Source organism: Halichoeres trimaculatus, unplaced genomic scaffold, assembly GCF_033239565.1.
Source record: "Halichoeres trimaculatus isolate MK-OKI-2021-1 unplaced genomic scaffold, fHalTri1.1 fHalTri1_scaffold_16, whole genome shotgun sequence".
In the NCBI taxonomy this organism is placed as follows: Eukaryota; Metazoa; Chordata; class Actinopteri; order Labriformes; family Labridae; genus Halichoeres; species Halichoeres trimaculatus.
The window spans coordinates 4296721-4308998 of record NW_027437194.1 but is presented as its reverse complement, the minus strand read 5'-3'; the positions used below and the strand labels follow the sequence as shown (position 1 = coordinate 4308998).

General features: G+C 38.3%; 1 protein-coding gene across 1 annotated transcript; it reads right to left on the bottom strand.

Moving 5' to 3' along the window:
• Positions 1 to 302: 302 nt before the first annotated feature.
• On the bottom strand, positions 303 to 6676 carry LOC141805588 (protein CutA homolog). The gene is made up of 6 exons (XM_074690704.1): positions 6353 to 6676; positions 5798 to 5946; positions 3799 to 3858; positions 3232 to 3277; positions 3090 to 3139; positions 303 to 1408 (listed from the first exon to the last, which is right to left on the bottom strand). The coding sequence occupies exons 1-6, from the start codon at positions 6455 to 6457 to the stop codon at positions 1306 to 1308; spliced, it is 513 nt and encodes a 170-aa protein (XP_074546805.1). The 5' UTR covers positions 6458 to 6676; the 3' UTR covers positions 303 to 1305.
• Positions 6677 to 12278: the final 5602 nt, after the last annotated feature.

The window sequence follows — 12278 nt, the reverse complement described above, 5'->3', positions numbered from 1 at the left end:
CTTTCTGCAGACTGAGGCTTAGTGTGTGTTATTGTAGAGTGAGTGAGGAGAGCAGGCACGGCTGTCTGACTTGTAATATCACAAATACAGCACAGTACAAGCTGCAGATTTGATTTAGAGTTTTAAAGCCCTCAAAAACTGTGATAAGATGGAAAAAAAACAGCTACATGATAAAATACGACCACTTTAACTAATGCATACTCAAAACAACAGGAATCCAGATAATCAAGACTGACCTCTGGTCGGCATCTGATCTTTAATTTATGATAAAAATAATCAAAAACATTTGATGATGAGTAAAAATACAAAGGGAAGATGTAACTCTCTTGTTCTTGCAATCAGAAAATCAAACAGTTGCGTTGCTGAGTGTTTCAGTACCACTGCTTATAAATCTTAAAAGATGGATTACACAACCAGAGATCTCTGAGCTTTATGTAGTTTGTTGTTCCCAGATTTGACACTGAGTTGGGAAAGCTCCTTTTGTGTAAAATAATCCGAAGACTGAGTTTAAGCTGCAAAACTTTGTGTCCTCGAATGTTTTCTTTGCAGTGATGACACTGGATTACAGACTTTCTCGATGTCACAGCTTTAATTGATGATTTTATTGTTTCCTAACTCATTTGTACTGTAGTGTGTGTGAGTGTTTGCTGTAACTGAGTGATGCTGCCATTTTTGTTCAGGTCTCCCTTGAAAAAAATTAATCTTCTGATCTCAACATGACTAACCTGGTAAATTAAAGGTTAAATAAATAAATGAACAATACAGGAAGTCACCTCCAGCCTGGCATTCAATCATCTATTAAACTGTAGGTACACATCATCTTAAATAAATACTAATTAAAAGCCAAACTGGAGTGCAGCTTTTGATTCTGGGAGGACAGAGTTGTCTGTATTAGAAAGAAAATAATGAACAAGCATGATGCTCATTGAGGAGTGGGTATAAAATGCATTAGAGTAGAGATTTGTGCTTTCAAGTCCATTATTGAAAACAATAGACTGTCTTATCTCACTATTTTTTGATGCCTTGACTAAGTCTTCTGAGAGTTTCAGGCAGGTATGTGAGTAAGCCCTGTTACAGCTGCTTGCATTGACTTCAAATTGACCTGAAACCTGTAACTACTTACTGGAGTTTTTCTGTTTAGAAATGTTAGCTGCCATCTCTTCTCTCTAGCTGAGGAACAAACCAAGTCACCACAGCACTTTGCAGAAATGCTGTGGATGTTTTCAGCTTCAACCAGGGCGGCTTCACAGCTTATTCAGCTGCAGTCCAGGCAAACAACACCATCTCTGATCTTTTGGTCATTGATCAGTCATCTGGAATAGCTTCATCCATCCACTTCATGTAAGGCAGACTGCCGTCCTCCACCAGGAAGCTGAGGACTTCTGGGTTTGCGTACGGATGAACTGACCTTGAAGGGACCCAAACAGAAGAAAAGGAGTTACAGACAAGATATTTCTAATTCACTGCATTTCTACTGTAAGTCTCAGCAGCTCCAGATATTTTACTTGAAAAACTTACAATTTCTGTCATGGTGTACAATTACTCCTCTATTAAAAAATCAATGATGAGACCAATTAGGTATAAATGATATATTTTGCATGTCATCAAAAGCAACTCAAATACAACTTGTAACATTAAGTATGCTGGGGAGTTATATTGCTATCTATAGCTTTGTAAAGCAAAATAAAAAATCATTCTCACAGCAAGAGGAACGCACTTTTTTAACTAAACTGAAAAACAGAAATTTTTACAATATAAGTTTCAAGTCAATTTTTTTCCACCTTCTTTTTTGTACTCTCGTTTGACTGAGCTTTAGGTACATACAGACAAAATTTGGTCGGTACCTATATAAGAAACTTATTTGGTATCCATTCCGAGGTCCCAATGTATGAGAGAGGCGGCCTCAGAGTTTTAGTGGTCACAGATGCGCCCCAACACATTAACTCCATAAATCTTAAGCACGGTGTCAGCTACAACCCGTGGCAACAACATAGTACCTCATCAACCATGCGCGCTCGCCACCAACTGGACAGGAGGTCAACTGCAGGTGCTGTATGTGATCAATGAACAGCTGTGTGACAGGGAAAGTGATGGACTGTATTGCTATTGCTGTTTCTAAAGCACCATATCCACCAAGCCGTTCAGTTAGGTTCGTCTCGGCACGGTATGCATTTCATGGCATTTCCACTGAATAATCGTGGGATAGATACACAAACTTTTGGGACCCCGATCCCAGAAGAGCAACAACACTGCAGACCGTTGATTGGTCAAGTGACAGCGGCTGCTGTATTTCTCCTGGTGGCACGCAGCCCTCTCTGAAACAAAGCTTGATTGTTCTTTGGAACAAAGAGCCACATGGAAATCACAAAAAGGAAAAATTACAGGACATCTTCCATCGTTGTATCGCGTTTTTTCTTCTTCGCTAGATTTATTAGCAATTATTTTGCAAAACTAAATAGGTATTATACAGCTATTGGCATCTGGCTTGCACCCCCCTACCACAAGGGGGCATGGTTGGCTGAGGAAAAGCAAACAGGACCAGGCTTTACTCATCCAAACCGGACTGATTTAAACTGGACTGCTTGGTGGAAATGGGGCTTGTTCTGTCAAAGACGGAGAATGAATCGGTTAATGCGACCCCTGGGTCACGGGTAGTTTGTTGCCCAAACTAATTGATCTTGTGTAGTCAAGTTGAGCTCATTCATTAATGAAATGACTCGTTGACGCTTCCTGCTCACTTGAGTTACAGCTGCCTTTACATAGAAGCCAGCTTGGAGGATGGATGGATCACATTCATGAAAATAAGGCTGTAGCACGCTGTCTTCCTCACTCAGGTTGAATAGAGGTTGTTTTTTTGTTTTGTTTTTTTTATGCGATGCTCAGCTGATGAGTTACTGACCTGGTCCCTGCCTTCCTCATTCTGTATGTGCTTCTTGAACTGCTAAATAACAAAGTAGTGAAAGTTTAAGCACCCAGCGAGGCCCAAATTGAAAACAACAGCAATGACGCTTTAATGTACCTCAGTATTAAACCTGTAACTGTGTGTTTACAACAATGTGAATCAAACACGACATAAAGCAACTTCTCACCTCACATAGTCTACGACCTGCTGGGTCCTGGAAGTCTTTGTTTTCACCAACTGCAACAACAGGAACATGTTATCTCACACTTCTGCTTTCCATTCAACATGACTCAGTGCTGATCCCGGGGTGACTTTCTCACCAAGCTTACCATCAGAATCTCAGTTGCATCCTGGATTTCACCTTTCCAGTAATACCTGGAGAAGCATAGAGGCCAAGAAATGACATCTGTACTCTTTTCTTTAGACATATGAAAGTTTACAAAGCAGTGAGTGATGCAGAGACTGTTAATAAAGTCAACAAAAGCTCTTATACAAACTGCAATTTCCTAGGTAAGAGGACAAATCAGACATGAGCCTGGATCTGACTGGAACACATTTATTATGAGTCTACAAGCCTGAGCCTGTGTTTGGTAAACAGGTTTTAACACTAGCACTCCGTCCTCTCCATTCTGCGTTTTTCCCTTCCCTTTGTGGTTATGCATTAACAGGAAAGCTCACCCACGCATACAAACAGGGGCCTCTGAATGTTAACTGTCACTCTGCTTCTAATGATGGGAAAAATGATAAAAGCACTCAACCCTAGAAAGTGGCATTTGAGCAAAAACGGGAAAAAAAAAAATGTGCGTGTATTTCTGTGAGATGTGACTATCATTTTCACTAAGGGTTTGTGATGAGAAGCAAAGTTGACTCAAGGTAACGTGTAAAATGTGATTTACATTGTGGAGGTCCTGCAGAGGATGTTAACGCTGGCTGCCAGCCGCCTCTCCATGAGTGCCCTGGAAGAAAGACAGAGGAAAGACACGTTAAACACTCACAAGCCACCAGCTGTTTATCAATTACAGCGTGAAACTGAGCCCTTCATCGCGCTGCTCTTCAGGAAGCCTGCAGGAAAATACTTTCATGCTGTTAATTCAGAAAAGATGATTAACTTTACTTTCTGCGTCTCCTTGCATGATATTAAAGTTCATTACCAGCTCAACTGAGCCCTCTCCTCCAGCCAGGCTCTCTGAAGGAGCTGATTTACATATCTGGCAACCTCACTTTGGCTTCTTTTTGTTGGACACTCAGTTAATAGAGCTCATTTACATGCAGGGAGACTGCAAACAAAGAAGAGGAGAGTGCAAACACAGCCATCCACTCTCAGTAGGTTTGACATGATTGATAGTTGATATTTTTACAGTACAGGGGAAACTTATTCCTGACTGACTGGGTTTATATGGAGCCTTATATTGTGATTAGAATTGGGTCAGAGGCCCAAACCGATAGATAGGTAGGATATTACTTTCCCAAACCCATATTTTTTTCTTCCGAGAGTCTAACCTCTTCTTGGCTCTAGAATACACAAGAATGGCAGCTGTCAATCATCAAAAAATGTAACGTAAAACCTCGTTTTTAACCTCTTATAACTAATGAAAACTAAACTTTTCAGAAAAAAAAGGACTTGAATACAAGACAGCCAAATAATATCTTCAACCACAACAATCTGATGTGAGAAGCATTTCTACCAGGTGTATTAATTCTCTAAAGTTTGACCACAGCCCATCTGGAATGACTGGGGAGATGAATTTTTTGACCTATACTGCAGCCAGCCACCAGGGGGAGCAGTTTTTGTGGTGACCTCACTTTGAGCCGAGCAAGATGACGTCCATTTTTTTATTTATCTATTGATTGATTTATTAATTTATGTCAAAAAGTGAAATCTATCAACTTTCCTGGAGATTGGAGACACCGATGTCACAGCACTATTGATCTCTCCCCAACGCCCTCCTCGTTACAAATGCTCAAAGGCAGAGAATTCCTCCTCTCAGTGTCTCCCAGCTGGTGCATCATGTGCATCTCTTTTGGGATGATATTTTGGTTTTAGAATTTAAAAAAAAGTTCAATTTTATTCCTCTCTCCTACAGTGTCCGTTACAATGATGGCATCATTTTGCAACTTTAAGTTTCTGGGACAGCCATCATTGTATCATGTACAATGACAATAAATCTTCTATCTATCTATCTATCTATCTATCTATCTATCTATCTATCTATCTATCTATCTATCTATCTATCTATCTATCTATCTATCTGGTATCAGACCTAAGCAATCAGCTGAAAAGAGTCTGGCACAATCTGACTTAGCATTTTCAAACAGAATCTGCAAACAGTTTTCAATATAACATGTAAACGATAAAAATGTATTTTTGTTGTTGTTTTTAAACCTGTGGATAATCCCGGCAAGCTTTTCTCCACCCTTTCAGTCATTTTTACTAAAGTGTACATGAGAGTAGTTTTGTCTTCCTGATTTATCCCATGAAAGTTCTTGCTGAGAATGGGAATTAGATAAACTTCTGTCTTTGTCACTGTAAGTATGAGACGAGCAGCCAGTCAGGAAAAGTTAATAAAAAAGACAGAGGAGAAACTGCGGGTTTGACTCTATCAGACTGAATAATATTAATGTATTTAAGCTCAAAAGTAAAAAGGATACTTTCTTTTCTTTGATCCAAATGAGCACAGAATCTAAATGAGCTGCTATTTGAGTGTCAACCACCATCTTTGGGCTTCATAAGACCCTGTTCAGAAACCAAAGCAGGGTGTCACTGAGACTATGTCCATGTCTAAACCCCTCAGTCTCAGTCAGTGCATGTTACTGTATCAAACCATATAAACCTCTATAAATAAAAGTCTGTTTCTCAACCAGTCTTCCTCACTTTGAGCTGTACAGAGGACTTACCTGCCAATGTCCTTTGCTATCTGTTCATTGGGGCTGTTGATAAGCAGGAGAGAGTGATGGCCTGGTGCGTAACTTCCCATTAACGCTGAATGGAGCTGGACTCCGATGGACCTCAGCCCAGGGTACATGGACACAGACAGGACCAGGAGCTGGAATATAATACAGGAACATGTTAAAATATTGAACTAGCAATATGAACTAGATTAAATATTATATTGGATTGTTGTTTTATGCTTGGATGAGGCAAAGTTGTGACTCAATTTAATTACATCTTGCCCTCTGAAAGCATTGCCATGTTTGGATTGGATTGAGTATTTATCCTCTTATTATTTGGCGCTGTCTGTCACAGATAAATGAGTATGGGCCTTGGCTTGAGCTCAGTGACCAATTTATAATCTGTCCTACTTTTCTGCACTGCACAGCATTACTGCAGGACACAGAAACACGAAAACACGGCACAAATGTGCTGCAAAAAGAACAAAAAATGCAACACTAAGCATATGTAAACAGTAGTTTGAAATGATAATGAGTTAATAAAATCAGAGCAGCTCTTACCAAACATAAAACGAGCAGAAATGTCCGAATGACAGAGTGGCAGGCAGCCTCTTTGTGGCATCTCTGAGACAGCCACTCCATCCTGTTAGAGGCAACAAATGTCATTCCCAACTCCAGGCGCGTGCAGATAAGTTGAGCAAACTGTGCTCAACTTCGTTCATGAAACCAGTGAAGCTCCCTAACGCGAGAGTAATCACATTTCCGTCATTTTTACAACCAGAACAGCTGCTTCGTGGGAGAGGAGAGTCATTATTTTCACGGGAGAAGTGCGTTGTGATGACAGGTACCCACAGCAGGTCAGATAGCCGAAGTGCTGCGCGCCGTTCGATTGGTCGCTCGCGCTTCCTGGCACGTGCGCGGCCAGTAGAATCATCAGTTCACCTCAGGTGCCCCGCCCAGAGGCCCGCGCGAGGCGTAATCGGCTTTGATGTCTTTACAGTATAAACAGGGATTCACTCAGCCTCACAGCGTGTCTGTGATAAAGCAATCTCAAACTGTGAAAACATGATTTTAGAGGAGGGAAATTGTTTTTTATGGATGTTCTTCAGGGACTGGGAAGAAATTACCCACACTGTTTGATTAAACTGTAACATTTTTATCCTCAGACTTATTTAGCCTTAACTCAATATGTATCTGTCACACTGTGCTGATGCTGTGTTCCTAGAACAAGTGGGGTAAATCTGGCTTCTCCTAAATACTTGACACTACAATACACAGTGATGTTATTGTAGAGTAATAATATTATATAAGATGAAATATTGAAATGATACTGTAAAAGAGCCATATGAAAGATCAGGTTGCAACTTGTGTTGTTGTTTCAGATGAAGGTGGAGGGAAACCCTATAGGCAGTAACTTATCACATCTACTTGCATTTCTATAAGTGAATACTTTTTTGTGAAATTGTACTTTTGTAATTACTTTTTTATATGACATCTACTTCCACTTATATTTTTTCTTGTTGGTAGTGGCAACCGGTGTGCATCCTGAAAGCTAGACAGTTTACAGTGCACAGCCTGTCACAGGGACCATCTACAAAGTATGTTACAAAACAAGAAGTATCATGATACAAGATGTTTACTAACTTCATCTTGAATAAATAGAGATGAAACATAGCCACCCATTGGTTAAACAGGTATAGCATATATATAATAAATAGCTTCCTTAAATACCTGTTATGAAAGAGTATAGTTAAAAAAAGTTTTCTGGTTATCATTTTTAAACCCCCCCCCCCCCCCCCCCCCCAAATAAATAAATAAATAAATAAATAAATAAATAAATAAATAAATAAATAAATAAATAAATAAATAAATTAAATTAAATTAAATAAATAAATAAATAAATAAAATGAAATTAAATTAAAACAAATGAAATAAAATAAAATAATACAATAAATAAATAAATAAAAATAAATAAAAATAAAAAAAATTGCCCTATCACATGTGATACAAAAGTTATATCACAAACGAAAATCATATGGGAATTTTTCTTTAAATTTATTGATATTTTTTGTTCGGGACACCCTTATAAATAGATGATTTATCTGGGGTTAATCTGGTTAATCTGGTTAAATCAGACCACCTCTCATAAAAATGAAAAAAACCCACCCAGCACTATGAAGTTCTTTAATTCAGACCCTATTTGAACAGAAGTGAGAATTTTAAAGTAACACCCCCCCCCCCCCCCAGTTGATTATTTCATGTTTAGTAGTTAAACATGATTGTTTTAGCATGATATGCAAAATCATTAAAACTACAAGATTGCTTGACGTTAACTCAACCCAATTGATTAAAACAGGAATCCCACCTGCAACACCTCTTCAGTCCAGGAGGTGGCAGCAATTGGCATTAGGCCCTATTCATCAGAGAGGAGAGCCACAGGATAACCTGGCTAATGTGGGCATCACTTTGAAAGGTGCAAGTTTCTGATGAGCTGGGGAACAATCCACTTACTGTTACAAGGGGTGAATCTGGACATAACTTCGTACACTTTTGTTTGTATAACTGGTACAAACTAATCAAGTAATTTTTTTGTGACAGCTCATCGAAACCATGAATGAGGAGGGAACACAGTGCATATAAGACTTTACTGTGCATTGGGCTGGTATTTAATGGGTGCGGCCTGGCTGTCTGTGCTTGACTGGTGAGCACCGGTGGTCTTAATTATGACTTTTGTATATCACAATTTTGACTTTTGTATCTCATAATTCTGACTTTTAAAACTAAAATTTTGACTCTTCTTTTGAAGTTAGTTTTTGGGCTTCTCGTGCCTTTCATGATAAAGAAAAGGACATTGAATAGAGCATAAAGGAGGTGAAAGTGAGGAATGACATGCGTGAAACAGGCGACGGGCTGGACTCAAACCCAGGGCCACCCACTTGAGGGCAAACCTCATGTGGTGCAGCCTAAACCGCTAGGTCATCTGCGCCCAAAAATTTTGATTTTTTTTTTATTATTATTTATTTTTTTTGCCATTATTTGACTTTTTCTTTCCAATGATCATGAATTTTTGATTTCATAATTTTTCTTTTGATCTCATAATTTTGACCGGTCTAATTTTAAAATTTGGATTTTTATTTTCATAATTTTCAATTTTTTATCATTATATTTTTGGAGCCGAAATAGGCTTTCATAGAAACTCCTTCTTTGCTTTTGACTTGTAGAAATGTTTTTAAAAGCTATGATTGAGATGCAGTAATTCCATGCAACAGGCAGAGGTCACTGTTGTACATCTAACCATATTTTGAGAATCCTGATTAAAGGATATTTGCGCTGACTTTTATTTTTGTCAGTCCTGTCTCGACAATTTGCTGGTTACATGTTATTATTACCAGGTATCATTTATTATTTTCTATGTTCTAAAATGTGAAAATCTGAAATAAATCAACTGGATTGACCTGTGTAGTCATTTCACTTTTATTTTAATACAACCAAGAAAATCCCAGAATAGATTTGGGCCTTAACAGACAGAGATTGAATTGATTCAAAGAGACAGACGAACATAGGTGAAGTAAAGTTTTACAGTTAAGTTGCCACGTATCACAAATATCGTTGCTTGGACGGACACAGCTGATAAATCTCCACATAAGGAGAAAGGATGACATACATCTTTGAGGAGTCGTCATACAAGAGCAGAATCAAAGCCCATACCTGTACCTATAGACTGTGTCTTTGTACACAGAGACATAGGCTCTAAAGAGGACAGAAATGTCTGATTATGTAAATATTTTATATCCTGACCTCTTTTAGGAAAAAGCCTCTTTCAGATTTGTTTGCATTATGTATGCAGCTGTGCGCAGTTTTAATCTTATCCTGCCTCTTCTCCTCTCCTCACGAGCTCACCCACATTTCACATACAGGCAAACTGCACTGTTATATCTGCACACCCACACACACACACATACTGCATTCAGCTCACAACTGCAGTGTCCTCAGGGACACCTACAAATGACATCACTGGTGGAGAGCTGTCCCATCATGGCATCCAACCAGCAAAGCTCCAGTTCTGCTTCTGAGCCAGATATGACGATGAGGATGTTTTAACTGAACTGTCCTACATAGACAGAACGAGAAGCGAACACCTGAACGTCAAAAAGATGAAGTCTGAGGTGTGCTGAATAAACCTCCTGCTCCATTTTAACCCTCACTTATCGCTCCTCCTCCTCTTTTGGCCATGCGGCACTGTCAGCAGGCTCCACAGTCTCCAGTGAAGGTCACTGAAAGATCCCACAGTGTGGAACAGGAACGAGGACTGGTATGCTTTATAAATAGCCTGCCTGTGTGGCACACCCAAACCACAACTGTCTATTTATGTCCCTTTCAAGCCCATTTCAAGCCGCCTATGAGCAAATGCCTAAATTTAATAGAAAATGAGCTGCTTTTAATACATGTGTTCATACCTACCTAAGCCTGACTTACCATCCTACATCGTTTAAAAAAGGCAGTGAGACCAGTGAGAGCACTGACGTGAAAACAAACATCTCTAATCTTTTGAAAAATGTATGACACAGACAGCGTTGGACCAGGTAGAGCAGCACGATTCGACACATGAACAGAGATGAATCAGAGGGAGAAGAAAAGAAAAAGGATGAGTCAGCGCACAGCGAGAATTTGGACACACATGCACTTTGATATCGTCATGCAATCCCCCTGGGGCAAAGTTCAAGTCCAGAGTTGTACTCGGCTCTGTCTGGTAGCCTCCTGAAAGAGGAGACAGCCGGCTTAGCTAAAAGAGAATTTCACACTCGCCAATCCAACATGGATTGAGTCACAGTGTGTGTTTCAGTGTCCTGGGAGACAAGCTGTGCTCTGAGGAGATAGCAGCCTGTAAACCTGTGACACAAGTCAATTCTGCTGTTCGATCAGGTGGATTCATCGTGTGGTTTGAGGCAGAAGTTTAGGGATCGTGGTGGCCCCTGTGATAAACTGGGCTTCAGGTCAAAGATCATGAGGATCGTGAAATAAATAAAACAAGGGTCTTTGGGGATTATTAAAATCACTTTTTTTCTTTTCATTTGGTACTAAATCCAATTTAAAATAAACTTTTTTAAATTTCCTATCGAAGACCTGTTTTTTTTTTCCTTTTTTCTTTGACAGAATCACCAGTGTAGTCTATATTCTTTATCCCTTTTTTAATTATTATTTTAATCTTTTGTTGTTTATCTTTCACAATTTGTTTACTTTCCTTTTTTTGGTAGTGGTTCTAAGCCTTTATTTATTTCTAAATATTTTTCCCAACACTTCTCTTTTAACTTTTTTTAAAATTTCTTCTCTTTTATTAATTTTTACTATTTGTTTTTGTTATCTTAAACACGTTGTTACATTGTTCCTGAAAGTGTTTTTTTAATAAAGTTTATATTATTATTATTTTTTATAAGTAATCCCCCCAATTTTCTCTAAAAATATTCTATATTTATTCTTTAATTTTCAATGATTTAATATTTTATATCTTTACTTTTTCTGTGTATTACTTTACAATTTTTTTGTTGTTTTAAATAATCGGCATGATTGTTGCCACTGTTTCCAAAAAAGAAAAAAAAAAGAATAATAAAAAAAATATATCCAAAGGGATCATAGATTTTTTTCTTTATAGAAATTAAAATAAATATCATTTATTTATTTATTTATTCTATTTAAAAAAAAAACAAAAAAAAACAACTAAAACTAAAAAAGTTATTGTTATTTAAATAAACACATAAGCATCTCAGAGTTTGTGCCACATTAAATGGTCTGCCTATTTTTTTTTCTATTTTTGCTGGTTTTGTTTCTTTTCTCTTTTTTATTTTTCTTTTCCTTTTTTGGGATTTTTTTTAGTCTTTTTTTTGTTTTGTTTTGTTTAATGCTTTTTTGGGGGTATACTTTTATGATGTTGTTGATGATGACGATAATAATGGTGATAACAAAAACTTATGTAGAAGAGCAGGGCATGCAGCATGAAGCTTGTGTGGAGTATTCAAGAAGATAGGTCTTATTGTGTAAAACACATGCTTACGCCCCCTCCTGGTTGGCAAAATGTGCTTGAGTGCCTTATCTCTTTGCCCCTGTCCCCCAAAAAGTCTGTGCACGCCCCTGATCTGAACATTCTTACAAATTAAACGATAATCATGTTTATGAGCTGCCTTTCTACATTTAAACTTAAGTTCAATTGTTAGAATTGTATCTAAATGTTTGAATTAGGGGCAGGTATACCCTCTGACAGAGGTGTTGTAGTTTTGATTTAAAGGCTCTGATTGACAGTTATGACACAACATACCTATGTATGAGAGGAGCCTGAGCGATTGATGTTTCTGGATCAGACCAGTGACGCAGCGCTAAGACTTGAGCCTTAGCAGAGATCAAACATCAGTCCAACAGAGGCTCAACTGTTTAGATAGTGTGTGTGTGTGTGTTTGTCTTTGTCAGTGTGTCCATGAGAGAAAGTAAGTGTTGT